The sequence below is a fragment of the Lampetra fluviatilis genome, chromosome 82 (assembly GCF_964198595.1).
Source record: "Lampetra fluviatilis chromosome 82, kcLamFluv1.1, whole genome shotgun sequence".
Taxonomy (NCBI): domain Eukaryota; kingdom Metazoa; phylum Chordata; class Hyperoartia; order Petromyzontiformes; family Petromyzontidae; genus Lampetra; species Lampetra fluviatilis.
In genome coordinates, this window is record NC_136356.1 from 322,520 (window position 1) to 350,187 (window position 27,668).

Sequence of the window (27,668 nt, forward strand, 5' to 3'; positions counted from 1 at the left end):
TGAACGATAAATAGGGAATAGGTTCCGGGTTAGTAGAGTAGGCAGCCTCGTCGATTCATACTGACTCAACAACCAGTCCCACGTAGCAGACAATAAATCATTAATAGCTGATCGTGGCCTCGTGTGGTCTCGTGTTATAAGTGTGAACGCGTGTGGTACTGTGTATGCGTGAGCTCGCGGCGTGCGTAATCAGCGTACCCCAGGTGCGCGATCATAACGTGAGCGGCGAGCGCGGCGCAGAGCGGCGCAAGAGTGGGTATCGCGTGTGGAGCTGTATGCGTGTGTGCGCGCACGTTCACGACGTGTATAATACAGGTGCGCGATCCTAGCGTGAGTGGTCAGGGTTGAGTGAGTGCCGCGCAGAGCTGTGTGTGGGTGTGCGCGTACGTAATTAAACATGCCTACTACGCGGACCCGCGGGGGAGGGGAATCCTGGAGCGACGGCTCTCACCCCATGGGTGAAGAACGCAGCAGCGGTTCGCCTAGCAGCGAGAGGGCGAGTAATGATTTTAACCCGGCCGTTAGGGGTACCGAGGGAGGGATCTCGGGGGCTAGCGACCCTCACACGGACACGTACACACGCGTATATGTAGGGGTGACACGCGCTGGAAAATGGGATCGTGTGTGCTACCCGTCAAGTGGTCTCCCGCCGTAATTTACAATATTACATACACACACATACACACAGTGTACACGTGTGTGTACACACTGTCCATGTGTGTGTACACACTGTCCATGTGTGTGTACACACACAATAATGTCCACATTGTTGAGCTGAGCACACACACCCAAGGGGTCTCTGTTCAAGGGAGGGAGCAATGGAAAATTAATCTTAATCAACTTAAACTCTAATCCCGCTACGTGACGTCACCACTCAGCATGACCTCATCGGCGTGAAACGCCAGGGGGAGGTGTACCTTGCTAGTGACGTCATGTCACCAAAGTATTCACCCCAACCCGTCTCAAGGGAGCGTGACGTCACCTCTGCCTGGGTCACTTCCGTTATCTGTTCAAGTACTATCCTTATTTGGGCAAAGCCACACCCACTGACTGGCGGCTCATTAACATAATTTATTCGTGAAATACGTCACGAGTTCGTTGTGACCGGTTCGGCACCAACGGCCCATCCCTCCACGATTGGGCCAGGCTCATTAACATAATTTATGTAAGTTACAGAGCCGCTCATTGTGGGAGGGGAGTGTCTTGTAACCCACAAGTGACGTCATGTCACCTGCTGCTGCGGCGTGACGTCACGAGGTAACGGAAAGTTGACGCTCCGCGCGGGAACTGAAATCTGAGGCGAGAAATTCTCATCGCGGTTGTGGTTGTTGTTGTTGTGGTTGTTGTTGTTTACCGAGGTAGAGCCTCGCTCTCTCTCTCGTAGGGATGTCAATTGAGTAGCAGCGAGCATGGAAGCGATGTCCACTTTGGAACTTTACAACGCGGGGCCTTGCCTCCTGCCCTCGCCTGGTCGCGTTCGCTTCAATTCTCTCGCTTAGTTGAGCAATTTCGATTTAAAGCTTTCGTGACTGCAGTGATTCATCTTCTTGGTTCTTTCGGTAAAGTCACGTAGAAGGGAAGTAATAAAATAAAACAATAAAACTATCCAATTGTATTATGTTTTATATCACGTAGAATGGAAATAATAAAATAATATTCCCTTTTATTTTTATTATTTCCATTCTAAGTGACTTTACCGAAAGAACCAAGAAGATAGTTTAGCAACCTGTGGAAGAACGCGATCAGCCAGGCGACGCGTTAGTTCTAGGTGAAGTCACCATGTAGGTAAGAAATGAATACAAATTCATAAAAGTAACAATAGAAATAAAATATAAACAAATCACGACGTTTCGGAGGCAACACAAGTCTATAATGTAGACTAGCCTGGTTATTAAGCTGGGTGAGTGTACTGGCAGTCTATAATGTAGACTGTAGCCTGGTTATTAAGCTGGGTGAGTGCACTGGCAGTCTATAATGTAGACTGTAGCCTGGTTATTAAGCTGGGTGAGTGTACTGGCAGTCTATAATGTAGACTGTAGCCTGGTTATTAAGCTGGGTGAGTGTACTGGCAGTCTATAATGTAGACTGTAGCCTGGTTATTAAGCTGGGTGAGTGCACTGGCAGTCTATAATGTAGACTGTAGCCTGGTTATTAAGCTGGGTGAGTGTACTGGCAGTCTATAATGTAGACTGTAGCCTGGTTATTAAGCTGGGTGAGTGTACTGGCAGTCTATAATGTAGACTGTATCCTGGTTATTAAGCTGGGTGAGTGTACTGGCAGTCTATAATGTAGACTGTAGCCTGGTTATTAAGCTGGGTGAGTGCACTGGCAGTCTATAATGTAGACTGTAGCCTGGTTATTAAGCTGGGTGAGTGTACTGGCAGTCTATAATGTAGACTGTAGCCTGGTTATTAAGCTGGGTGAGTGTACTGGCAGTCTATAATGTAGACTGTAGCATGGTTATTGAGCTGGGTGAGTGTACTGGCAGTCTATAATGTAGACTGTAGCCTGGTTATTAAGCTGGGTGAGTGTACTGGCAGTCTATAATGTAGACTGTATCCTGGTTATTAAGCTGGGTGAGTGTACTGGCAGTCTATAATGTAGACTGTAGCCTGGTTATTAAGCTGGGTGAGTGCACTGGCAGTCTATAATGTAGACTGTAGCCTGGTTATTAAGCTGGGTGAGTGTATTGGCAGTCTATAATGTAGACTGTAGCCTGGTTATTGAGCTGGGTGAGTGTACTGGCAGTCTATAATGTAGACTGTAGCCTGGTTATTAAGCTGGGTGAGTGTACTGGCAGTCTATAATGTAGACTGTAGCCTGGTTATTAAGCTGGGTGAGTGTACTGGCAGTCTATAATGTAGACTGTAGCATGGTTATTAAGCTGGGTGAGTGTACTGGCAGTCTATAATGTAGACTGTAGCCTGGTTATTAAGCTGGGTGAGTGTACTGGCAGTCTATAATGTAGACTGTAGCATGGTTATTAAGCTGGGTGAGTGTACTGGCAGTCTATAATGTAGACTATAATTTGCTGCATCAAGTGAGGCGTGATTTATTATAATTTTATTATTTTATTTCTATTTTTACTTTTATTAATTTTAATTTCATTTTTACCTACGTGGTGACTTTACCGAAAAAACCTAAGAGTACGTTAGTTGGTGTGTTGACCGACTCTCTGTGTTGCATTACATGAAGTGTCTCTCTCTCTCTGTGCAGTCACCAAACCTCCAAGTCTCTCATTGACACAAGGCCGTCATTATAACATGTTATAATAAGTATAGTATTATGTTATAATATATAATAATTATAATGTTATAATAAGTATAATATGTTATAATTATTATATTAATATATATTAATTATAATGTTATAATAAGTATAATATGTCATAATTATAATGTTATAATATGTTATAATAAGTATTATAATCAAATATGCCCCCTCAATATGGTGCTGTAAAAAATATTTGTAAATAATAATTGCGATGCTCTGTTAATAAAGACAACAATTTGCTAAACCTCGGCCACGAAATCTGGACTTGTCTTCATATAACAATGCATAGATTCCTGTTTATAGGATTGCGTTGTACTTTATGAATCCCTAATCTCTGCCATTACATACTATGAAACAAGAAAGGTAAAAAAGAAAAAATAGAGCAATGTATTACAATACACTATTAGACATTGTATCAAATAAAACAAAGTCCATCCCATGTGTTAGTGAACGTTTTAAAATATTTTAGGGAGGAAATGGCAGGAAAATAGTTTTCAAATTTAGATATTTTTCTGGGGGGGGGACCCCAGACCCGTGGAATATTTGGTCCCCCCCAATGTTGACTCCATGGCTACGGCCTTGCATTGACGTGCTAGTTTCTCTACCCCCCCCCCCTCTCTCTATTTAAGGCCTCAACACAGAGGCGTTGTTTCTCTGTGTGCCTATGTGTGTCTCTCTCTGTGTGACTCTGTGTCATCTCTCTCTGTGTGTCTATGTGTGTGTGTCTCTCTCTGTGTGTCTTTCTGTCATCTCTCTCTGTGTGTCTTAATGTGTGTCTCTCTCTGTGTGTCTTTGTGTCATCTCTCTCTGCTTATGCATCTGTCTATGTGTCTCCGTGTCTCTCTCTCAAATTGAGCAATCTTTGGAAGAACGTTATCAACCAGGTAGGGTGTTGACTGTTATGTTAGCTGACTCTAAGTTTAATAGGTTTTTTTTCTCTTTCATTTGTACCTGATGATGATTGCTTGTGTTGCAGTTGAAACGTCGTATGCTATTATGTAATGTATTTATTTATTCTACGTGACTTTACCGAAAGAACCAAAGAGTACCTTGCTGAAGTTTTAATTTCCCTTCACCTGGCTCGCTACTTTGTAACTTGTTTTGTTTTAAATATTCACACAGTTTTTTTTCATTTTTTACCAGGCCACGCCCGCTTGAGCTGCTGTACCGCTCTTGTTTTCAGAAGCGACCTGCCCACAACAACAATAACAACAAGGTGAGGCTCGTCAACAGCGTGGTGGTGTTCACTCTAGACGCGTGGCGGTGTTCACTATAGACACGTGGAGGTGTTCACTCTGGACACGTGGAGGTGTTCACTCTGGACGCGTGGAGGTGTTCACTATAGACACGTGGCGGTGTTCACTATAGACACGTGGCGGTGTTCACTATAGACACGTGGAGGTGTTCACTCTGGACGCGTGGAGGTGTTCACTATAGACACGTGGCGGTGTTCACTATAGACACGTGGCGGTGTTCACTATAGACACGTGGAGGTGTTCACTATAGACACGTGGCGGTGTTCACTATAGACACGTGGAGGTGTTCACTATAGACACGTGGAGGTGTTCACTATAGACACGTGGCGGTGTTCACTCTGGACACGTGGCGGTGTCCACTCTAGACGCGTGGAGGTGTTCACTCTGGACACGTGGCAGTGTTCACTCTAGACGCGTGGAGGTGTTCACTCTGGACACGTGGAGGTGTTCACTATAGATGCGTGGAGGTGTTCACTCTAGACGCGTGGAGGTGTTCACTATAGACACGTGGCGGTGTTCACTCTAGACGCGTGGAGGTGTTCACTATAGACACGTGGCGGTGTTCACTCTAGACACGTGGCGGTGTTCACTCTAGACGCGTGGCGGTGTTCACTATAGACACGTGGAGGTGTTCACTATAGACGCGTGGCGGTGTTCACTATAGACACGTGGCGGTGTTCACTATAGACACGTGGAGGTGTTCACTATAGACGCGTGGCGGTGTTCACTATAGACACGTGGAGGTGTTCACTATAGACACGTGGCGGTGTTCACTCTAGACGCGTGGCGGTGTTCACTATAGACACGTGGAGGTGTTCACTATAGACGCGTGGCGGTGTTCACTATAGACACGTGGAGGTGTTCACTATAGACACGTGGAGGTGTTCACTATAGACACGTGGCGGTGTTCACTATAGACACGTGGAGGTGTTCACTCTAGACACGTGGAGGTGTTCACTCTAGACGCGTGGCGGTGTTCACTATAGACACGTGGAGGTGTTCACTATAGACGCGTGGCGGTGTTCACTCTGGACACGTGGAGGTGTTCACTATAGACGCGTGGCGGTGTTCACTCTGGACACGTGGAGGTGTTCACTATAGACGCGTGGCGGTGTTCACTATAGACACGTGGCGGTGTTCACTATAGACGCGTGGAGGTGTTCACTATAGACACGTGGCGGTGTTCACTATAGACGCGTGGAGGTGTTCACTATAGACACGTGGCGGTGTTCACTATAGACGCGTGGCGGTGTTCACTATAGACGCGTGGAGGTGTTCACTATAGACGCGTGGAGGTGTTCACTATAGACGCGTGGCGGTGTTCACTATAGACGCGTGGAGGTGTTCACTATAGACGCGTGGCGGTGTTCACTATAGACGCGTGGAGGTGTTCACTATAGACACGTGGAGGTGTTCACTATAGACACGTGGCGGTGTTCACTATAGACGCGTGGAGGTGTTCACTATAGACGCGTGGCGGTGTTCACTATAGACGCGTGGAGGTGTTCACTATAGACACGTGGAGGTGTTCACTATAGACGCGTGGCGGTGTTCACTATAGACGCGTGGTGGTGTTCACTATAGACACGTGGCGGTGTTCACTATAGACACGTGGAGGTGTTCACTATAGACACGTGGCGGTGTTCACTATAGACACGTGGAGGTGTTCACTATAGACACGTGGCGGTGTTCACTATAGACGCGTGGCGGTGTTCACTCTAGACATGTGGCGGTGTTCACTCTAGACACGTGGCGGTGTTCACTATAGACGCGTGGTGGTGTTCACTATAGACGCGTGGTGGTGTTCACTATAGACACGTGGCGGTGTTCACTCTAGACACGTGGAGGTGTTCACTATAGACACGTGGCGGTGTTCACTATAGACGCGTGGCAGTGTTCACTATAGACGCGTGGAGGTGTTCACTCTGGACACGTGGAGGTGTTCACTATAGACGCGTGGCGGTGTTCACTATAGACGCGTGGAGGTGTTCACTCTAGACGCGTGGCGGTGTTCACTATAGACGCGTGGAGGTGTTCACTATAGACGCGTGGAGGTGTTCACTATAGACACGTGGAGGTGTTCACTCTAGACGCGTGGCGGTGTTCACTATAGACACGTGGAGGTGTTCACTATAGACGCGTGGTGTTCACTATAGACACGTGGCGGTGTTCACTATAGACACGTGGCAGTGTTCACTATAGACACGTGGTGGTGTTCACTATAGACACGTGGCGGTGTTCACTATAGACACGTGGAGGTGTTCACTATAGACGCGTGGCGGTGTTCACTATAGACACGTGGAGGTGTTCACTATAGACACGTGGCGGTGTTCACTATAGACGTGTGGAGGGGAAACCCGGGAATCGGGAAGGAAATCCACGCGACCACGGGGAGAGAGAGAGACACGTAAACTACAAATATACAGCAGGCGTCAGGGTCGGGATCGAACCCACGACTTCCTGTATGCCAGGACAGGTAGTTAACATCTCACCACAGAGAGACACACAGCCTCGGCTGTGTTGGTTGATCCTCAATGAATTACTTGGTGGAGTGAGGAAGCATTAATACTGAGCAGGTGAAGGTGGCCAGGCGTAGGTCTGGATACACCACCACCTGTGAACCATGCTGCCAGTGTGTGAGAGTGGTGGAGCCAGTGGGGGTGGGGTGGCACGTGCCCCCCCAACGATCCGATAGAAATCCGTAATTTCGATAGGATCATTGGGGTTTATTAGTAACTAGCTTCACTACCCGGCTTTGCCCGGGACTTGGATTCTTGTCTTGGATTAATTTAATATTCCCTCATAATTCAATGAAAAACCCTGAAAAAATTGATGCTTGCAAGAAAGAAGCCGAAACACTTCAATTTACCTAAATACGTCAGGTCGATTTTTGCCACTCGGGAAGGGAATGACGCGGCTCTCGCTTAGACATCCCCCCCCCCCCCCCAAAATACAAAAGTCTATTTTTCTTTCCTGAAGGCATCAACACGTTCAGCGAGCGCGATGACGATCACACGCGTCGAATGAAAAGCAAGGGACAAGTCCTTTCTTACTAACAACTCCTTTCTCACTAACAACTCCTTACTTACTAACAACTCCTGTAATTTTTCATTGCTGGAGGGGTTTCCCCCCCTACCTGAAAATCCTGGCTCCACCTCTGAGTGTGTGACATTGTCAAGTTTGTATTTGCAGTAAAGTCTATTAACTCTATTGAGCACAGAGGTTATATCAAAACAGTAGTTTATTTTAGTTTTCCTCTGGAAGTCTTTGTAAGAATGGAGTCAGGAAGTGATCACAGCACACACGTGCAGCAGCTGAAGTCGGAACTGCTCATCCCAGCAATCAAGGACATCTGTGCCTGGCTTCGCACCTCTAAGTTGCGATTGAACATTAATTATGCATTTGTGCATGACACAAATAGTATTATTTTCAACACCCTTTGCTATGTCAGCTGAATTTAGCTTTCATAAACATTTATTTTGAAGCCAAACAGCTGAAATTGTGTGCTCTGAGTTTTGGGTTAACGTTCATTTTGAAGATACGAGGGCTTCCAGGCATGTTTATGACCATTTGCCCTCTCATTGTGTACCATAACAGCCCATGTGATGAATTTTGGACACTTCTTTCACTATATCATGAATATATGAATAAGTATAGACGTGTAAGTCATGTGTGACTGTATATGCATTCCTCTGTGCATCGATACTGATGTGTAGATGGTGTGGATATTCCCTTTTTTCTGTCTGCAGTTGTCGCTTCCTCTGCAGAATTTGTCTGATGGAGCAAAGGCACTCGGTGCGGCTCGGTGCAAAAAGGCATCAATGCGACCGGTGTGCATACAGCACGGATCGTCCTAAATATTTTACACAGCACCAGAGAACTCACACAGGAGAGAAACCCTTCAAGTGCAGTGTGTGTGGGATGGCGTTTGCATGTTCAGCTACTCTTGTAACACACAAGAGAATACACACGGGAGAGAAACCCTTCAAGTGCAGTGTGTGTGGGAAGGCGTTTGCATGTTCATCTACTCTTGTAGCACACCAGAGAACACACACGGGAGAGAAACCCTTCAAGTGCAGTGTGTGTGGGAAGGCGTTTGCACATTCATCTGCTCTTATAAAACACCAGAGAACACACACGGGAGAGAAACCCTTCAAGTGCACTTTGTGTGGGAAGGCGTTTGCAGATTCATCTGCTCTTGTAAAACACCAGAGAACCCACACGGGAGAGAAACCCTTCAAGTGCAGTGTGTGTGGGAAGGCGTTTGCACGTTCATCTACTCTTGTAAAACACCAGAGAACACACACGGGAGAGAAACCCTTCAAGTGCAGTGTGTGTGGGAAGGCGTTTACACAGTCATCTGCTCTTGTAATACACAAGAGAACACACACAGGAGAGAAACCCTTCAAGTGCAGTGTGTGTGAGAAGGCGTTTACACTTTCACCATATCTTCAAAGACACCAGAGATCACGCAAGCATCAGAAGATCCACAAGGAGTGGAGTCTGAAATCAGCTTGTGAAAGTCAAAGTGCCTCAATGAGCCCATCCCTCATCAAACAAGAACCGGAAGAAAATCCCAGCTTGGACGCTTTTAAAGAAATCAAGGTGAAATATGAAGAGGTGAAATGTGAAAACGTGATGGTGAAGAGCGAAGAAGTGAAGGTAAAATGTGAAGATGAAGATTCAACTCCCAAATCGGACCTTCACATCGATGGAGACAACGTGAAGCAGGAGGAGAATTCTGACTGTGAGGCAGAGCGAGGCAACTCCCAGCAGTTTGTGGAAGTGGAGGTGTGGGTGGACTTCCTCCGAGACAATACAAAGTCAAATGGAGACCCGGGAGATGCGTAAGCCTTAGACCAGTGGTTCTTAACCTGGGTTCGATCGAACTCCTGGGGTTCGATCGAACCCCAGGGGTTCGGTGAGTCAGTCTCAGGGGTTCGGCGGAGGTTTAGACACACACCTGACTCATGATTGTGCACCAGTAAAACATGTACCTATGTTTTGAATTTGAAAAAATAATTTTATTTTTCCTATTAAGAATGGTTCTGTGAATGCGCATATGAAACTGGTGGGGTTCAGTACCTCCAACAAGGTTAAGAACCACTGCCTTAGACGATGCCGCTCCAATAGATGCACCTTTGTCACAGGCCTTTAATGACAAGAATGTGAAGTTGAACACTCAATTCCTAGGTGCAACCTGCAGGGTAAGAGCGGCCAGTCTTTGTGGACCTGTGTGTTGGATAGATCTCTAACCAGGACCGAGATCCAATAAGCTCCAAAGCATTCACTATGTTATAATTGCATTTATATGGTGCTTGATTAATTGTCCCAGCAACTATTATTCTTAGGTTTTTTCGTTAAAGTCACGTAGGTAAAACATTAAAATTAATGAAAGTAAAATAAAACAAAACAAAAATAAAATTCACGACGTTTCGGAGGCAACACAAGTCTCCGTCATCAGGTGGGACCGTCACAGCCGAATTAGCTGCATCAATTAGCTGCATCATCAGGTGGGACCGTCACAGCCGAATTAGCTGCATCACTTGATGCAGCTAATTCGGCTGTGACGGTCCCACCTGATGACGGAGACTTGTGTTGCCTCCGAAACGTGAATTTTATTTTTGTTTTGTTTTTATTTTTGTTTTGTTTTATTTTACTTTCATTATTTTTAATGTTTTACCTACGTGACTTTACCGAAAAAACCTAAGAATATGAATCATTGCAGTCACGAAAGCTTCAAATCTAGAATGCCCCAGCAACTCTTGAGTTTTGTATCGTATCTTGTCTCAAACACTCGAAGAGCATCTCCAAGTAGCAGCTGCCCCTGTGTGGCACAAGGTGGTGGCCCTGCACCGGCCTGCATGTGGACAAGAGCCTGTCAGTAGGGGGCGATGGTTGATGTGGCATCTCAGTTGTGGAGTGTATATATGCTTTTTTTCAAAATTCATGTTAAGAATAATTCGGCCAATATTTTTTAAATAAATGAATAAAACCAGCACTCGACCCGCAAGCACCAAGCAAATGGAGGTCGTAAAATGCCATTAAATATTAAACTCGGAGCGGGGGAAGTGGCTCTCGCAGAGTTTTATTGCAGTTGCCCATCTGTTTTCCACGGATGAAAAGATGGCTTGAGGAACCAAATTATCACCCCCAATAACGTAGAACAAACACGCACACGGACACGTACAACCCCCCCCCCCCCCCACAGCAAAGCGGCATCAAAGGAAACTTGGGTCCTTTATGAGAAGAGAGAAAGAGGCGAGGGAATTATACAGTTTTTAGCACGAACACGGATCGTGTGAGCTCAGCTTCGCGAGGGAGCAGGGGCGGCAGTTCAGTCTCGCGAGGCAGCAGGGGCAGTATTCTCGCGACGGAGGCTTGCGAGGGAGCAGGCACCGACATCAACCATGGGAGTCGCGTCTCGCAGAGAGAAGGGGCGATGCGTTGTTAAGAGCTGAGTACAGCATGAGCCGACAAGAGTATCGCTGAAAGTTTTATGCTACATTCATCCTGATGTGTTGAGTCGCTCGCAAAGTCAAGGATTGCGACAAGTTGTATTGTACTAAGCTTTCACAGTTGTTTAAGAGCTGTGCGAATACACTCTTTGGTTCTTTTCGGTTAAGTCACGTCTACAAATAAAATAATAAATTAAAATAACATATTACGACGTTTCGATTGCAACACAAGCAATCATCATCAGGTATAAAAGAAATAGCAACACAAATCTAACTAGAAAAACTATAGACAGACATACAAGCAGACAGACATCACAACGGCACACAGAGAGAGAACACACATGTTATTTTAATTTATTATTTTATTTTTAGACGTGACTTAACCGAAAAGAACCAAAGAGTAATTCCTGCAGTCACGAAAGCTCCTAAATTAAGATTGAACCACTTCTACGGGGAAGTTTTAAGCTTATCCTTTTTCTTTCTGGCTATTTGTTCTCTCTGCCTGTGTCATCTCTTTGGAATTTTCACACTTAAAATTCTAACTTAGCAAATTTTGAAACACGTAATCAACCAGGCTATGCGTTAATTGTGTGTTAACCGACTCTCTGTGTTGTATTACATCACATTTTGATATTTTGCTAGGTTATTTAATTTTCGTGTGCCTGTCTCCTAATTTTCAATTTTGCGTGCCTGTTCCACATTGTCATCTTACTTGCAACAGGAGTACGTGGCCGTACACTCATTGATATGCTAATTCTCTCTACCCCCTCCCTCTCTCCGTCCCCGCCCCCCCTCTCTATATTTAAAGGACCGTCACAGAAACGACCCCTCTCTTTGTGCCGATGTGTGTTCTCTCTCTGTGTGCCGTTGTGATGTCTGTCTGCTTGTATGTCTGTCTATAGTTTTTCTAGTTAGATTTGTGTTGCTATTTCTTTTATACCTGATGATGATTGCTTGTGTTGCAATCGAAACGTCATAATATGTTATTTTAATTTATTATTTTATTTTTAGACGTGACTTAACCGAAAAGAACCAAAGAGTAATTCCTGCAGTCACGAAAGCTCCTAAATTAAGATTGTGCGAATACAATTCACAAATTTTGAGAGTGAGTGCCAGCGGGCAAGCAGCGCCAGCGAGAGCGCCGTGGGCTCGACCATACACACCAACAACACAGAAGCCTCGAGAGAGCAGAAGCTTGCAACAGGAGAAGACTCCAGCAACAGAAGAAGGGCCAGCAATCAACCAGGGTGGCGAGGCTCGCTGAGTAGCGATGTGCTACCCAGTGCGAATTCAGCGCTGACTGAAGAAGTATCGCTCGAAAGCCATTCTGCCCCGAGTGCCCGCTCCCACGAGCCGCTGCAGTTCGAGTTGAGCTGACGAGAATTCCAGCAATCAGCCTCGAGAAATGGCGGAAAGCGCCAAACAACGACCAAGCCAGCATCACGGCGCCAGCCGCGCCATCGAGCAAGGGCAGCTGCCAGCAGACGAGCGACAAGAGCGACCGAGCATCTTCAAGGACAAGCATCGTGCCAACGCAGCTCATCCAGCTGCGGAGAGAGACGGCAGCTAATGGCAAACACGCCCCTAGTGGGAGAGGGAGCTCTCCGAAGCCGTTCGTATGACACGCCTGCATTCGCACGCCAACACGCATCGCCGACATCTGCCTGACGCAAAGAATTGATCGAGGGAACAAAAACCACACGCACATATACAGTGAGGGAAAAAAGTATTTGATCCCCTGCTGATTTTGTACGTTTTCCCACTGACAAATAATCAGTCTATAGTTTTAATGGTAGGTTTATTTGAACAGCGAGAGGCAGAATAACAACAAAATCTAGAAAAACGCATGTCAAAAATGTTATAAATTGATTTGCATTTTAATGAGGGAAATAAGTATTTGACCCCGTCTCAATCAGAAAGATTTCTGGCTCCCAGGTGTCTTTTATACAGGTAACGAGCTGAGATTAGGAGCACACTCTTAAAGGGAGTGCTCCTAATCTCGGCTTGTTACCTGTATAAAAGACACCTGTTCACAGAAGCAATCAATCAGATTCCAAACTCTCCACCTTGGCCAAGACCAAAGAGCTCTCCAAGGATGTCAGGGACAAGATTGTAGACATACACAAGGTTGGAATTGGCTCTAAGACCATCGCCAAGCAGCTTGGTGAGAAGGTGACAACAGTTGGTGCGATTATTCGCAAATGGAAGAAACACAAAAGAAGTTGCAATGATCATGAGAACGGTGAGAAATCAGCCCAGAACTACACAGGAGGATCTTGTCAATGATCTCAAGGCAGCTGGGACCATAGTCACCAAGAAAACAGTTGGTAACACACTACGCCGTGAAGGACTGAAATCCTGCAGCGCCCGCAAGGTCCCCCTGCTCAAGAAAGCACATATACATGCCTGTCTGAAGTTTGGCAATGAACATCTGAATGATTCAGAGGAGGTGCTGTATTTTTAGTATAGTGTGTTTATAATATAATTTTATGTAGATATCCACATTTACTTAAGATTTTTCTTCTGCAGTTTTTTTTGAAAATGCAATATTTGATATCTCAAAAACCTGATGTGATAGACAAAAACTGATGCCAGATTTGGAATTAGCACCCAAAAATTACCTTAAAAACGTTGGAATACCTTATGCCAGAAAAAGTGTGTTGACCAGTGTAATGCGACCCTAGACAACAAAGCTAAGCCTAATCATCATAACTGCCCTCATTAGCTGTACACCAATAAGGTTCCACATGTGGCTTGCACTGAATCAATGACGCACTCCCAGAACGCTGTGCTAGTTATAGTTTGTGTAAAACATTCCTTTGTTTCGATAAATGAAAGCTGTCGTGTCTGCTGATCTGCTTCATAGCATGGAGGTAATTTTAAGAGCACATGTGAAATGCATTTTTGGTACAGGTTTGTATTCGGTTACAAGTAGGAGCACATCTAGTAGATACATTCTCCACAACAACACTCATTCGAAATTTGCATGAAGTCTCATATGTTGGCGAACTAGGACAAGAAATGGTCCTTGCCGATTAACGTCTGGATGTTCACAACCATCGGTTGAAGCAAGCCTCGAACGCCTGCAGCCCCCTCACAACCATTTACGGCCTTGGGCCAGGAAAGTGATGAAAAAAATTGCACACGAACGACGCATCCACGCAAGCTCCCGATGCTCCGTTTTGAAGTTTTAAAATGAAACAACTTTGAATTGTATTATGTTTAGAATTAGATAATTGTATTTCTTCATTAACGCTTATATCATTTTACATCTGGAAGACTTCATTGAAAACGACATTTCGTGTGAATTTTCTCTAGTTAAGTAGATGGCCTTACTGGGGTTCGGTTCGATGCGGACTTTCACCTGGTTGGGTTCGCGGGGTGGAGATGAGGCGAGACAGAGCTGGCCGTGCCAGAAGACCGCCGTCTGCAGATCGATTCCAACGCGATCGAACGTCTGTCCCTGCTCCTCCGTCGTTCATGCAGGGGGCGCGTAGGTTTAAAGCGCCCCCTGCATGAAAGTGATATAAAGTGCAGGGTTCATCACAGAGAGATGAAGTGCGCTGATATAACAGTACTAGTGGGAAGTATCCGGCGTTGCCCGGGTGAAAAAGACACAGACATGAACTTAGACACACACATACAGACATTCGCTTCAGATACACACACATGGAGTTAAACACGCAAATCGACGTACACACATACAGCGACTCGAACACACACGTAGACTCACACACACATGGACCTAAGCACACATGGCTTTATACACATCGACTAAGAGACACACACATGGACTCACACAGCAATCCCCGATGATGCCACAGCTCGAGCAATTCTCTCTGGCGAGCCTTTGCGAGGAGCAGTTTCAAAACAAAGGTCTTCCCAGTACTGGCAGGTGCATCAATGATACAAATGACTCGATTTGTAGTCTCAATGTCTTCCAAGATTTCCGTGTAGGCTTCTGTTTGTGCATCCATCAGCTTTGGTTAATTTTCCTAAATAAATGTGTAATATAGTAATTACGTCGGGAGACCACTTGACGGGCAGCACACTTTTATTAACACCCACTTAGCCACAATAACACGTGTAGCCAACTACAGCCTACGCTACGCGTTCCACCCGGCTACACACACACGGGCTCTCCGGCTCCGTAGCTTCCAGGGGAACTCACAGACCCACCCCGGCTGGGGTATGGGTCCCGACCACTGGGTCCCACAGCCGGCCCTCACAAGGACGTCCGGCCCCGGGTCCCACGGTCTCGCCTCTGAACCACACAGTGTCCCGGCCCTTACAAGGACATCGGGGCTAGGGGTCTCAGGGCCCTATCTCTTCCTCCTCCGTCTTCTGTCTTCACTGGTTACCCACTCGCCGAGTGCTGCTGCACATCGCCCTATATAGTCCTCCGCTCCAGGGGGCGGGGCCTATGCGGACCGCGATGTGGACATCTGCCTGCGGACCGCGATGTAGCCACACCCGACACGCTCTCACACGATCCCTCCCCTTGTCAGCACGCACCACCACTACACCACGCGATGTAGCCACACCCGACGCGCTCTCACACGATCCCCCCCTGCCAGTGCGTACCGCCACTACAAATGTAAGAATCTGTCAAGCATAATAGCATATTTCACGTAGGATCTCTTGAGCAAGGGCATGCAGGTTGTCCCTGTAGGGTGTTGGTAGTCCCATAGACGAAGTATTTTCCAGCAATGGAGTGCAGTTTGTGTGCTGATTTCTTTTGGGATCTGAAAATTTCATTGTGAAATTTCCCATTTTTACGTAATATATAGAATACTAATGCTTTAACAAAATGGAGGAATTCACTTTTTATTGGAAAATCTAGCTATGAAAATGTAGCAAATTTCATGGTGAAATTTCTCACTTTAATTGTAATATATAGGCTACCTCGTCTAAACACAACCGAGGAATGCACTTTTTGTTTAAAAATACATCTGTAAAAATTCGTTCAATTTTAGCCAAAAACGGCAATTTCCTGTTTGGGATGTGAACATTTCATCGTGAAATTTTCCACTTTTAATCTAATACATAGCATACTAAGGCTAAATACAATGGAGAAATTAACTTTTGTCGACAAATAAGGCTGTGAAAGTTGGGCTTATTGAGCCTAAAATCGGCACAGTATGCCGATGAACTTTTTTATATTCGAAAATTTAATGCATTAAATTCCCCACTTTTTAACGTAATATATAGGCTACTCAGGCTATAAACACAACCAAGGAATGCACTTTTCGTTGAAAAATAAAGCCAGGAAAATTGGGCCAATTTTGCCAAAAAACGGCATCGGTTAGTATGGCGATTTTCTTTTTATGGACGTGAAAATGTCATCGTGAAATGTCGCCAGCAGTGTGCTGGAGAGCCAAGCCACGACATCTACAACGTGCTGCTCACAGCGAGAAGCACCCATGGAGGTCGTCACGGCACACGAGGGGGTGGGTGGCCAGCACCACGCCCGGCCGCCTTTGTCTCCCCAGTGCTAGTGATGTTGACACACTGCACCGGGGACTCGTTTGAGGCTGAGTCGACGTAGGGGAGGCTCAGGACCGGCTCAGAAAGTCGTCACTGGCGGTGTTGGCCACGAGCGGGAATGGAACTCGGCTGGTCGGTGCGGAGCGCAGCGTTCACCACGACACTGCCGCTCCCCTTCTGTCAACAAACTTGAACTCTGACCCAGCTCTCTGACGTCACAGCGCCGCGTGATCTCATCGGCGTCAAACGCAACGGGGAGGTGTGCCTCGCTAGTGACGTCATGTCACCTACCCCGACGACCGCGCTCTTGAGCGTGACGTCACCTGCGCTCGGCCGCTGCCGATATCTGTCCCAGTGCCAATCCTTATTTGGGCAAAGCCACGCCCGGTGACTGGCGGCTCATTAACATAATTTATTCGTGAAAGCTGTAGCGAGTTTCGAGCCGCTCATTGTGGGGAGGGGAGTGTCATCGTACACCGAAAGTGACGTCATGTCACCTGCTGCCGCGTGACGTCATGTCACCTGCTGCCGCGTGACGTCACGAGGGACCGGGAAGTTTCCGCTCGGCCCGTGCACTGAAATCCGAGGTGAGATTCTCATCGCGGTTGTGGTGATTGTGGTTGTTGTGGTGGTTGTTGTTGTGGTGGTTGTGGTGGTTGTTGTTTACCGAGGTAGCGCCTCGCTCTCTCTCTCGTAGGGATGTCAATTGAGTAGCAGCGAGCATGGAAGCGATGTCCACTTTGGAACTTTACAACGCAGGGCCTTGCCTCCTGCCCTCGCCTGGTCGCGTTTGCTTCAATTCTCTCGCTTATTCTTAGGTTTTTTCGGTAAAGTCACGTAAAAAAGTAAAATAAAATAAAAAATCACGACGTTTCGGAGGCAACACAAGCTTCCGTCTTCAGGTGGTACCGTCACAGCCACGACAGCTGTATCAAGTAAATGAGAGATTGCAGTAGCTACCACTCCGTTTATATAATGGTTGGAGAAGATCGTGGTGCAAGGGGCGCATTATTAATATGGTAAGGTGAGGCTTAAGACTAAGAATAGACTGCATAACAAAGGCTGAGCCTTTGTTGTGGAGAGGTGCGGTTTGTGACTCAACCTGTGGCAGGGATACCACCACTAAACATGGTAAAACTGTAATAGTTGTCTGTCAAATAAGATTGGCAAATAAGTGTAGTTAAATCTTTTTTGCGTGGTTGATAACATCTTTCCAATGATTACTAAGTTTGTACCCATCATCACGGTTGAAATTATGTCTGTGTTTGTATATTTGTATGGCTTCGTGCACAAACCTTTGATGGTAGCCAGGAGGCTTGCAGAGAACCTTGGTCTCGGAAAAGACAATTTCATGAGAGCCCACCGAGTTGTAGCAATGATCGGCAACGGCCGAAGAATCAGTTCTGCCGTGTTTCAGATCTGACTTGTGCTCGCGGACACGATCAGCAACATGACGTTTCGTTTCTCCAATGTAGCAATCACCACAAATGCAACTCAATTTGTAGACTCCAGGATACTGTAAGTCAGGAACGACATCCTTCACAGATGGAATCAAATAACGGATATTATGCACTGTACTGAATCGGACTTGGATCTTATGTTTGTTTAGAATTTTGGAGATCTTTTTGGTCACGCCTGCTATGTATGGCAACGTGATAGTTTTGGTTGGAGTTTCATGTGGCTGTTTCTGTATGGTGGGAGAAACAGCTTGGCGGATAGTGCGGTCAGAGTATCCGTTCATCCTGAGGGCCCGATGTACATGACTTAATTCACCGGCCAAGTGGTGTTGGTCAGAAATGCCATTGGCTCTGCGGTATAGCGTTTTGATGAGAGAATTCTTTTGAGAGGGATGGTGGTACTTGAAACCGGATTCCCACCACCACCCATCTCTCTGCCCCTTTCTCTACCCCCCTCTCTCTCTCTGCCCCCCTCTCTCTCTATTTAAGGCCTCGACACAGAGGCGTTGTTTCTGTGTGTGTCTCTGTGTGTCTCTGTGTGTCTCTGTGTGTCTCTCTGTCATCTCTCTCTGTGTGTCTATGTGTCATCTCTCTCTCTCTCTCTGCTTATGTGTCTGTCTATGTGTCTCCGTGTCTCTCTCTCAAATTGAGCAATCTTTGGAAGAACGTTATCAACCAGGTGGGCTGTTGACTGTTATGTTAGCCGACTCTCTGTGTTGTATTGCACTACATTTCTAAGTTTACTAGGTTTTTTTTCTCTTTCATTTGTACCTGATGATGATTGCTTGTGTTGCAATCGAAATGTCGTATGCTATTATTTTATTTATTTATTCTACGTGACTTTACCGAAAGAACCAAAGAGTTTCTTCTAGATTTGAAGCTTTCGTGACTGCAATGATTCATATTCTTAGGTTGTTTCGGTAAAGTCACGTAGGTAAAACATTAAAATTAATGAAAGTAAAATAATATAAAATAAAATAAAATATTTTATTTTATTTTACTTTCATTAATTTTAATGTTTTACCTACGTGACTTTACCGAAAGAGTTTCTTGCTTAAGTTTTAATTTCCCTTCACCTGGCTCGCTACTTTGTAACTTGTTTTGTTTTAAATATTCACACAGTTTTTTTTCATTTTTTACCAGGCCACGCCCGCTTGAGCTGCTGTACCGCTCTTGTTTTCAGAAGCGACCTGCCCACAACAACAATAACAACAAGGTGAGGCTCGTCAACAGCGTGGTGGTGTTCACTCTAGACGTGTGGTGGTGTTCACTCTAGACGTGTGGCGGTGTTCACTCTAGACACGTGGCGGTGTTCACTCTAGACACGTGGCTGTGTTCGCTCTAGACGTGTGGCGGTGTTCACTCTAGACACGTGGCGGTGTTCACTCTAGACGCGTGGCGGTGTTCGCTCTAGACGCGTGGCGGTGTTCACTCTAGACGCGTGGCGGTGTTCACTCTAGATGCGTGGCGGTGTTCGCTCTAGACGTGTGGCGGTGTTCGCTCTAGATGCGTGGCGGTGTTCGCTCTAGACGTGTGGCAGTGTTCGCTCTAGACGTGTGGCGGTGTTCGCTCTAGATGCGTGGTGGTGTTCACTCTGGACGCGTGGCGGTGTTCGCTCTAGATGCGTGGCGGTGTTCGCTCTAGACGTGTGGCAGTGTTCGCTCTAGACGCGTGGCGGTGTTCGCTCTAGATGTGTGGCGGTGTTCACTCTAGACGCGTGGCGGTGTTCGCTCTAGACGTGTGGCGGTGTTCGCTCTAGACGCGTGGCAGTGTTCGCTCTAGACGTGTGGCGGTGTTCACTTTAGACACGTGGCGGTGTTCACTCTAGACGCGTGGTGGTGTTCACTCTAGACGCGTGGCGATGTTCACTCTAGACGCGTGGTGGTGCTCACTTTAGACGCGTGGCGGTGTTCACTCTAGACGTGTGAAGGGGAAACCCGGGGATCGGGAAGGAAATCAACGCTGAGAGAGAGAGAGAGACACGCAGCATCGGCTGTGTTGGTTGATCCTCAATGAATTACTTGGTGGAGTGAGGAAGCATTAATACTGAGCAGGTGAAGGTGGCCAGGCGTGGGTCTGGACACACCACCACCTGTGAACCATGCCAGTGTGTGACAGTGGTGGAGCCAGTGGGGGTGGGGTGGCACGTGCCCCCCCAACGATCCGATCGAAATCCCTAATTTCGATAGGATCATTGGGGTTTATTAGTAACTAGCTTCACTACCCGGCTTTGCCTGGGACTTGGATTCTTGTCTTGGATTAAAACACGGCCTACATGGAGTGTTTGGTGGGGGGATGCGTGATGTCAGCAAGCATGCATTGTGTACAGTCTGGAAGCTACCCACATGCCATTTTTAAAGTTTGTTGCATGTCGGGAAGTATGCTAAAGATTTATAACAGACACATTCACAAATTTCCTTTTTTCATATATATATAACTCAGCGTTTTGCGACCCCCACCGCCACCGTGTGGCATATTATTACGTGCCAGGGACTCTAAGAGAACAACAGTCCGTGTCCATAATTGGCAATAAGTAATGGCAAAGCAGTTACAAGCGACTCGCAAAATTGTGCGCAGTTGCGTCTACAGTGTACACGACTTCCCTGAAGGCATCAACACCTTCAGTGAGCGCGATGGCAATCACACGCGTCGAATAAAAAGCAAGAGACAAGTCCTTAGTTACTAACAACTCCTTACTAACAACTCCTCTCTTACTAACAACTATCATTTTTCATTGCTGGAGGTGATACCCCCCCCCCCCACCTGAAAATCCTGACTCTGCCTCTGTGCGACAGTGTGAAGTTTGTATTTGCAGTAAAGTCTATTAACTCTATTGAGCACAGAGGTTATATCAAAACAGTAGTTTATTTTTGTTTTCCTCTGGAACTCTTTGTAAGAATGGAGTCAGGAAGTGATCACAGCACACACGTGCAGCAGCTAAAGTCGGAACTGTTCATCACAGCAATCAAGGACATCTGTGCCTGGCTTCACACCTCTAAGTTGCGATTGAACATTAATTTATGCATTTGTGCAGAACACAAATAGTATTATTTTCAACACCCTTTGCTATGTCAGCTGAATTTAGCTTTCATAAACGTTCATTTTGAAGCCAGACAGCTGAAATTGTGTGCTCGGAGTTTTGGGTTAACGTTCATTTTGAAGATACGAGTGCTTCCAGGCACGGTTATAACCATTTGCCCTCTCATTGTGTGCCATAACAGCCCATGTGATGAATTTGGGACACTTTTTTACTATATCATAAATATATGAATAACTATAGACGTGTAAGTCACGTGTGACTGTGTATATATGCATTCCTCTGTGCCTCGATACTGACGTGTAGATGGTGTGGATATTCTTTTTTTCTGTCTGCAGCTGTCGCTGCCTCTGCAGAATTGGGCTGATGGAGCAAAGGCACTCGGCGCGGCTCGGTGCAAAAAGGCATCAATGTGACCGGTGTGCATACAGCACGGATCGTCCTGAACATTTGACACGGCACTAGAGAACTCACACTGGAGAGAAACCCTTCAAGTGCAGTGTGTGTGGGAAGGCGTTTGCACAGTCATCTGCTCTTGTAGCACACCAGAGAACACACACGGGAGAAAACCCCTTCAAGTGCAGTGTGTGTGGGAAGGCGTTTGCATGGTCACCACATCTTCAAAGACACCAGAGAACACACAAGCATCAGAAGATCCACCAGGAGTGGAGTGTGAAATCAGCTTGTGAAAGTCAAAGTGCTGCAATGAGCCCATCGCTCATCAAACAAGAACCGGAAGAAAATCCCAGCTTGGACACTTTTAAAGGTAACGAGGTGAAATATGAAGAGGTGAATGTGAAATGTGAAGACGTGATGGTGAAGAGCAAAGAAGTGAAGGTAAAATGTGAAGATGAAGATTCAACTCCCAAATGGGACCTTCGCATCGATGGAGGCAACGTGAAGCAGGAGGAGAATTCTGACTGTGAGGCAGAGCGAGGCGACTCCCAGCAGTTTGTGGAAGTGGAGGTGTGGGTGGACTTCCTCCGAGACAATACAAAGTCAAATGGAGACCCGGGAGATGCGTAAGCCTTAGACCAGTGGTTCTTAACCTGGGTTCGATCGAACCCCAGGGGTTCGGTGAGTCAGTCTCAGGGGTTCGGCGGAGGTTAAGACACACACCTGACTCATGATTGTGCACCAGTAAAACATGTACCTATGTTTTGAATTTGAAAAAATATTTTATTTTTCCAATTAAGAAGGGTTCTGTGAATGCGCATATGAAACTGGTGGGGTTCAGTACCTCCAACAAGGTTAAGAACCACTGCCTTAGACGATGCCGCTCCAATAGATGCACCTTTGTCACAGGCCTCTAATGACAAGAATGTGAAGTTGAACACTCAGTTCCTAGGTTCAACCTGCAGGGTAAGAGCGGCCAGTCTTTGTGGACCTGTGTGATGGGTAGACCTCTAACCAGGAGCGAATGCCAATAAGCTCCCAAGCATTCAATGTTATCAATTGCATTTATATTGTGCTTGCTTAATTGCCTCGGCAATTCGTAGTTTTGTATCGTTTCTCGTCTCAAACACTCGAAGAGCATCCCCAAGTAGCAGCTGCCCCTGTGTGGCACAAGGTGGTGGCCCTGCACCGGCCTGCATGTGGACAAGAGCCTGTCAGTAGGGGGCAATGGTTGATGTGGCATCTCAGTTGTGGAGTTTGTAGGTAATGTTTAGAATTTTTATCAATTTTTACCCAGACACCAGCATGCAATGGCCGACTCGTTTTGAATGGTGCATTAGTATGTTGTACATACACTGTTAAGCAGACGGTGCGTATTTTTTTAAATTAGCTTCTTGTTAATGCAATGTAACCTAATGCAGTATATTTCAGTGCAGTAATTCAATTTTGTTAATATGCCTGTCACTAATTTTGAATGAATACTTGTCTGATTGTGTGCGTACATGTACCATTTTGTCTATAAGGGTCAAACATTGAATAAGTCATGTTAGGACACTGTGTGTTTTGGAAGTAACCTGTACAGATCACTCAGGTGAGACTCATTGTTCTTGTGATATAGGTCAAAGGGTACTTTTGTGTTTTCAGGAAGCATCTCCCTCTGGAGCAACTCATTGTCTTTGAAATAGGGAGCACACTCGGATCATTCATCAGTTACAAGGCAAACCACTCAAAAGTTACACGTAGAGGAGATACATTCTCAACAACACGAATTATAATTTTGTATTACGTGTTGACACATTTCGTCTAACTAGGACTAGAAATGCGCCTTACTGATTAACGTCTGGATGTTTGAAGCTATCGGTTGAAGCAAGCCCGGCTGCTGTTGAGACGCTGTGCACCAATAAGGGTCCACAGGTGGCTTGCACTGAATCAATGACGCGCTCCCAGAAGTCTGTTGCTATTTATAGTTTGTGTAAAACATTCATTTGTTTCGTGGAGAGATCGATAAATGAAAGATGTCGTGTCTGCTGATCTGTTTCATAGCAAGGAGGTCATTTTAAGAGCACATTTGAAATACATTTTTGGTACAGATTTGTATTTGGTTACAAGGCAGAGCACATCTAGTAGATGCATTCTCCACAACAACACTCATGAGAATTTTGCTTGATGTCTTATATGTTTGCGAACTAGGACAAGAAATGGTCCTTGCTGATTAACGTCTGGATGTTGACAACCATGGGGTGAAGCAAGCCTCACCGCCTGCGGTGCCCCTCAACCATTTACGGCCTTGGGCCAGGAAAGGCACAAAGAAAATTGCACACGAACGACGCATCCACGCAAACTCCCGATTCTCCGTTTTGAAGTTTTAAAATTAAACAACTTTGAATTGTATTATGTTTTGAATTTTATGATTGTGTTTCTTCATTAAAAGCTTATATCATTTTACATCTGGAAGACTTAATTGAAAACGACATTTCGTGTGAATTTTCTCTCGTCGTTAAGTAGATGGCCTTGCCGGGGATTCGGTTCGATGCGGACTTTCACCTGGTTGGGATCGCGGGATTGAGATGAGGCGACACAGAGCTGGCCGTGCCAGAAGACCGCCGTCTGCAGATCGATTCCAACGTGGTCGAACGTCTGTCCCTGCGCCTCCGTCGCTCATGCAGGAGGCGCGTAGGGTTATAGCGCCCCCTGAATGAAAACGACGGAAAGTGCAGCATTCATCACAGATTAATTCTAGGTTTGAAGCTTTCGTGACTGCAAGGATTCATATTCTTAGTTCTTTCTGTAAAGTCACGTAGGTAAAAAATGAAATCAAAATTAAGAATTTTAAGAAAGAACTAAGAATACAGATAGATAAAGTTGTGCGCTTATATAAAAGAGCATTGCCAGTGGGTTTTCAAAGTACCTTCGTGTTGCAGAAATCAATTTCGCGTGAGCCCACCGCATGACAATAATGCTCAGCTGTAGCTCACGTGACTTCTGCCGCGACAATGTCTGGATGTTTTCGCCTGAGGACGACCGCTCGTGTTGCGATCGAAACTTCGTCATTTATTTATTTTACCTACGTGACTTTACCGAAAGAACCAAAGAGTATGAAAGACGTCTTGTCTGCTGATGTTGTTCATGTCCGTGTACATCGATATCCCACATGGCTTACACTACACACCACACACAATGAAATAAATATAAACTAGAACGACTTCTGGGGATGGGCAAAGATCGAGGAATCTCTTTCAATGGAGCGAGTTCAGCGAGTTCGATTCAACATCTCTCTGTTCGCCTCTGTGTGTCTCTCTGCCTGTGTTTTTTAGTCTCTGTGTATTTCTCAGTCTCTGTTCCTCTTGTCTGTGTCTGTCCACCTGGTCTTGTCTGTGTGTGTGTCTATCAGCGTCTATCCAACCGTTGTCAACGATTGTCAGTAGCAGCAGGCGCCCGTTCAACTCCCACGGTTACATGCCACTCAAACTTGCTCCCAACACACAAAGATCGCCCGTATAGCCTGGCACCGGGGGGTGAGTGGGGGGTAAAGACACCTAGCCTCGCACCGTGGTGGTGATGATTTAACAAGCAGAGAGAGACACAGAGAGAGGGGGGTGAGTGGGGGTGGGTACAGACACCTAGCCTGGCACCGGGGGGGGGGGTGAGTGGGGGGAGGTACAGGCACCTAGCCTGGCACCGTGGTGGTGATGATTTAACAAGCAGAGAGAGAGACACAGAGAGAGAGGGGGGTGAGTGGGGGGGGGAGGTACAGACACCTAGCCTGGCACCGGGGGGTGAGTGGGGGGGTACAGACACCTAGCCTGGCACCGCTGGTGATGATTACCTCCCGTGGCCACCAGTCCCTTCGCACTCACAAATGACTCCCCTGTTATTATTCGTAAGTGGGGTATGCGGGGGGGGGGGTGGTCTTCGTAAGTGGGGGTATGCGGGGGGGGTGGTGTTCGTAAGTGGGGGTATGCGGGGGGGTGGTGTTCGTAAGTGGGGGTTTGCGGGGGGGGGTGTTCGTAAGTGGGGGACCGCCCACCACCACGAGCGCGATGACGTCACCACACGTGGGCGCCCGCCAACCCGAGCGCGATGACGTCACCACGAACGGGGGCGCCCGCCAACCCGAGCGCGATGACGTCACCACACGGGGGCGCCCACCAACCCGAGCGCGATGACGTCATCACGCACGGGGGTGCCCCAACCAGCCCCCCCCCGCCCACGTGACCAGCCCCCCCCGCCCACGTGACCAGCTCCTCCCCATCTGCCCACGTTACCATTCCCTCCCCTACCCCGCCCACGTGACCAGCCCCCCCCCGTCCACGTGACCAGCCCCCCCCCCGCCCACGTTACCAGCCCCCCCCCGCCCACGTAACCAGCCCCTCCCCCCCCGCGCGATGACGTCACCACGCACGGGGGCGCCTATCTACCTAAGCGCGATGACGTCAGCACGCACGGGGGCGCCCACCAAACCGAGCGCGATGACGTCACCACGCACGGCTGCGCCCACCAACCCGAGCGCGATGACGTCACCACGCACGGGGGCGCCCACCAAACCGAGCGCGATGACGTCACCACGCACGGGGGCGCCCACCAAACCGAGCGCGATGACGTCAGCACGCACGGGGGCGCCCGCCAACCCGAGCACGATGACGTCAGCACGCACGGGGGCGCCCACGAACCCGAGCGCGATGATGTCACCACGCGCGTGGGCGCCCTAAACAACCCCTCCCCCTCCCCCAGCCCACGTGACCAGCCCCGCCCCTCCCCCAGCCCACGTGACCAGCCCCGCCCCTCCCCCAGCTCACGTGACCAGCCCCGCCCCTCCCCCTCTCCCAGCCCACGTGACCAGCGCCGCCCCTCCCCCAGCCCACGTGACCAGCCCCGCCCCTCCCCCAGCCCACGTGACCAGCCCCGCCCCCCTCCCCCAGCCCACGTGACCAGCCCCGCCCCTCCCCCAGCCCACGTGCCCAGCCCCGCCCCTCCCCCTCCCCCAGCCCACGTGACCAGCCCCGCCCCCTCCCCCAGCCCACGTGACCAGCCCCGCCCCTCCCCCTCCCCCAGCCCACGTGACCAGCCCCGCCCCTCCCCCAGCCCACGTGACCAGCCCCGCCCCTCCCCCAGCCCACGTGACCAGCCCCGCCCCCCTCCCCCAGCCCACGTGACCAGCCCCGCCCCTCCCCCTCCCCCAGCCCACGTGCCCAGCCCCGCCTCTCCCCCTCCCCCAGCCCACGTGACCAGCCCCGCCCCCTCCCCCAGCCCACGTGACCAGCCCCGCCCCCCTCCCCCAGCCCACGTGACCAGCCCCGCCCCTCCCCCAGCCCACGTGACCAGCCCCGCCCCTCCCCCTCCCCCAGCCCACGTGACCAGCCCCGCCCCTCCCCCAGCCCACGTGACCAGCCCCCCAACCACCCACGTGACCAGCCCCCCACCCCCCCCACCCACGTGACCAGCCCCTCCCCCCCACGTGACCAGCCCCGCCCCTCCCCCAGCCCACGTGACCAGCCCCGCCCCTCCCCCACCCACGTGACCAGCCCCCCCCCCACGCTGCTGCGGGTTGGCTGCAATGAAGCCGTGAAGACACCGAACAGTTCCACTGCTACAATTAGCGCGCTGAGGCGCTGCAGTTGCACTATGTGGCCACACGGTGGCGCTGCAGCAACCATGTTAAATTTCGATTTAAAGCTTTCGTGACTGCAGCAGGGATTCATCTTCTTTCTTCTTTCGGTAAAGTCGTCGCGTAGAAGGGAAGTAATAAAATAATATAAATAAAACATAATAAACGTCGTGAGAATTATTTTATTATGTTTTATTTTTATTATTTTATTACTTCCCTTCTACGTGACTTTACCGAAATAACCAAGAAGAAGCAACCATGTTGGTCAAGTTATTTCAGCGAATTTTCATTTTGCTTTTTGGTTCTTTCGGTAAAGTAACGTAGAAAGGAAATAAATTAAATAATAGAATAGGACGTTTCGATTGCAACACAAGCAATCGTCATCAGGTAGAAAACAAACAGTAAATCTTCTTGGTTCTTTCGGTAAAGTCACGTAGAAGGGAAATAATAAAATAATAAAAATTAAACATAATAAAATACAATTCTCACGACGTTTCCCTGTCCCCAGACGACCTGCTTGTCAGTTTTGATGTGGTTTTCTTATTCACCAAAGTTCCTGTACCTGACACCATCGCAATCATTGAAGACTTGGTTCATCAAAGCCTGAATGCTGGGGTACCCCCCCTGGTGAGACACTGCTTAACCAATACATACTTCACCTGGAATGGAACTTTCTACAAGAAAACTGAGGGCACCCCA

The 27,668-nt window shown here is 47.8% G+C and overlaps 2 protein-coding genes and 1 long non-coding RNA gene across 3 annotated transcripts in view; all 3 read left to right on the forward strand.

The window, feature by feature from the left end:
- The window catches only part of LOC144953759 (protein BANP-like), a 56,940-nt gene that overhangs the window by 14,183 nt on the left and 15,089 nt on the right, over positions 1–27,668 (forward strand). The window lies entirely within an intron of this gene.
- Positions 1,227–13,976, forward strand: LOC144953749 (uncharacterized). Its single transcript, XM_078884343.1, has 2 exons — positions 1,227–1,257; positions 8,279–13,976. The coding sequence occupies exon 2, from the start codon at positions 8,307–8,309 to the stop codon at positions 9,378–9,380; it is 1,074 nt and encodes a 357-aa protein (XP_078740469.1). The 5' UTR covers positions 1,227–1,257; positions 8,279–8,306; the 3' UTR covers positions 9,381–13,976.
- Positions 17,015–22,855, forward strand: LOC144953754 (uncharacterized). The gene is made up of 3 exons (XR_013640894.1): positions 17,015–17,061; positions 19,075–19,147; positions 21,307–22,855. It is a non-coding gene; the product is annotated as an uncharacterized LOC144953754 (long non-coding RNA).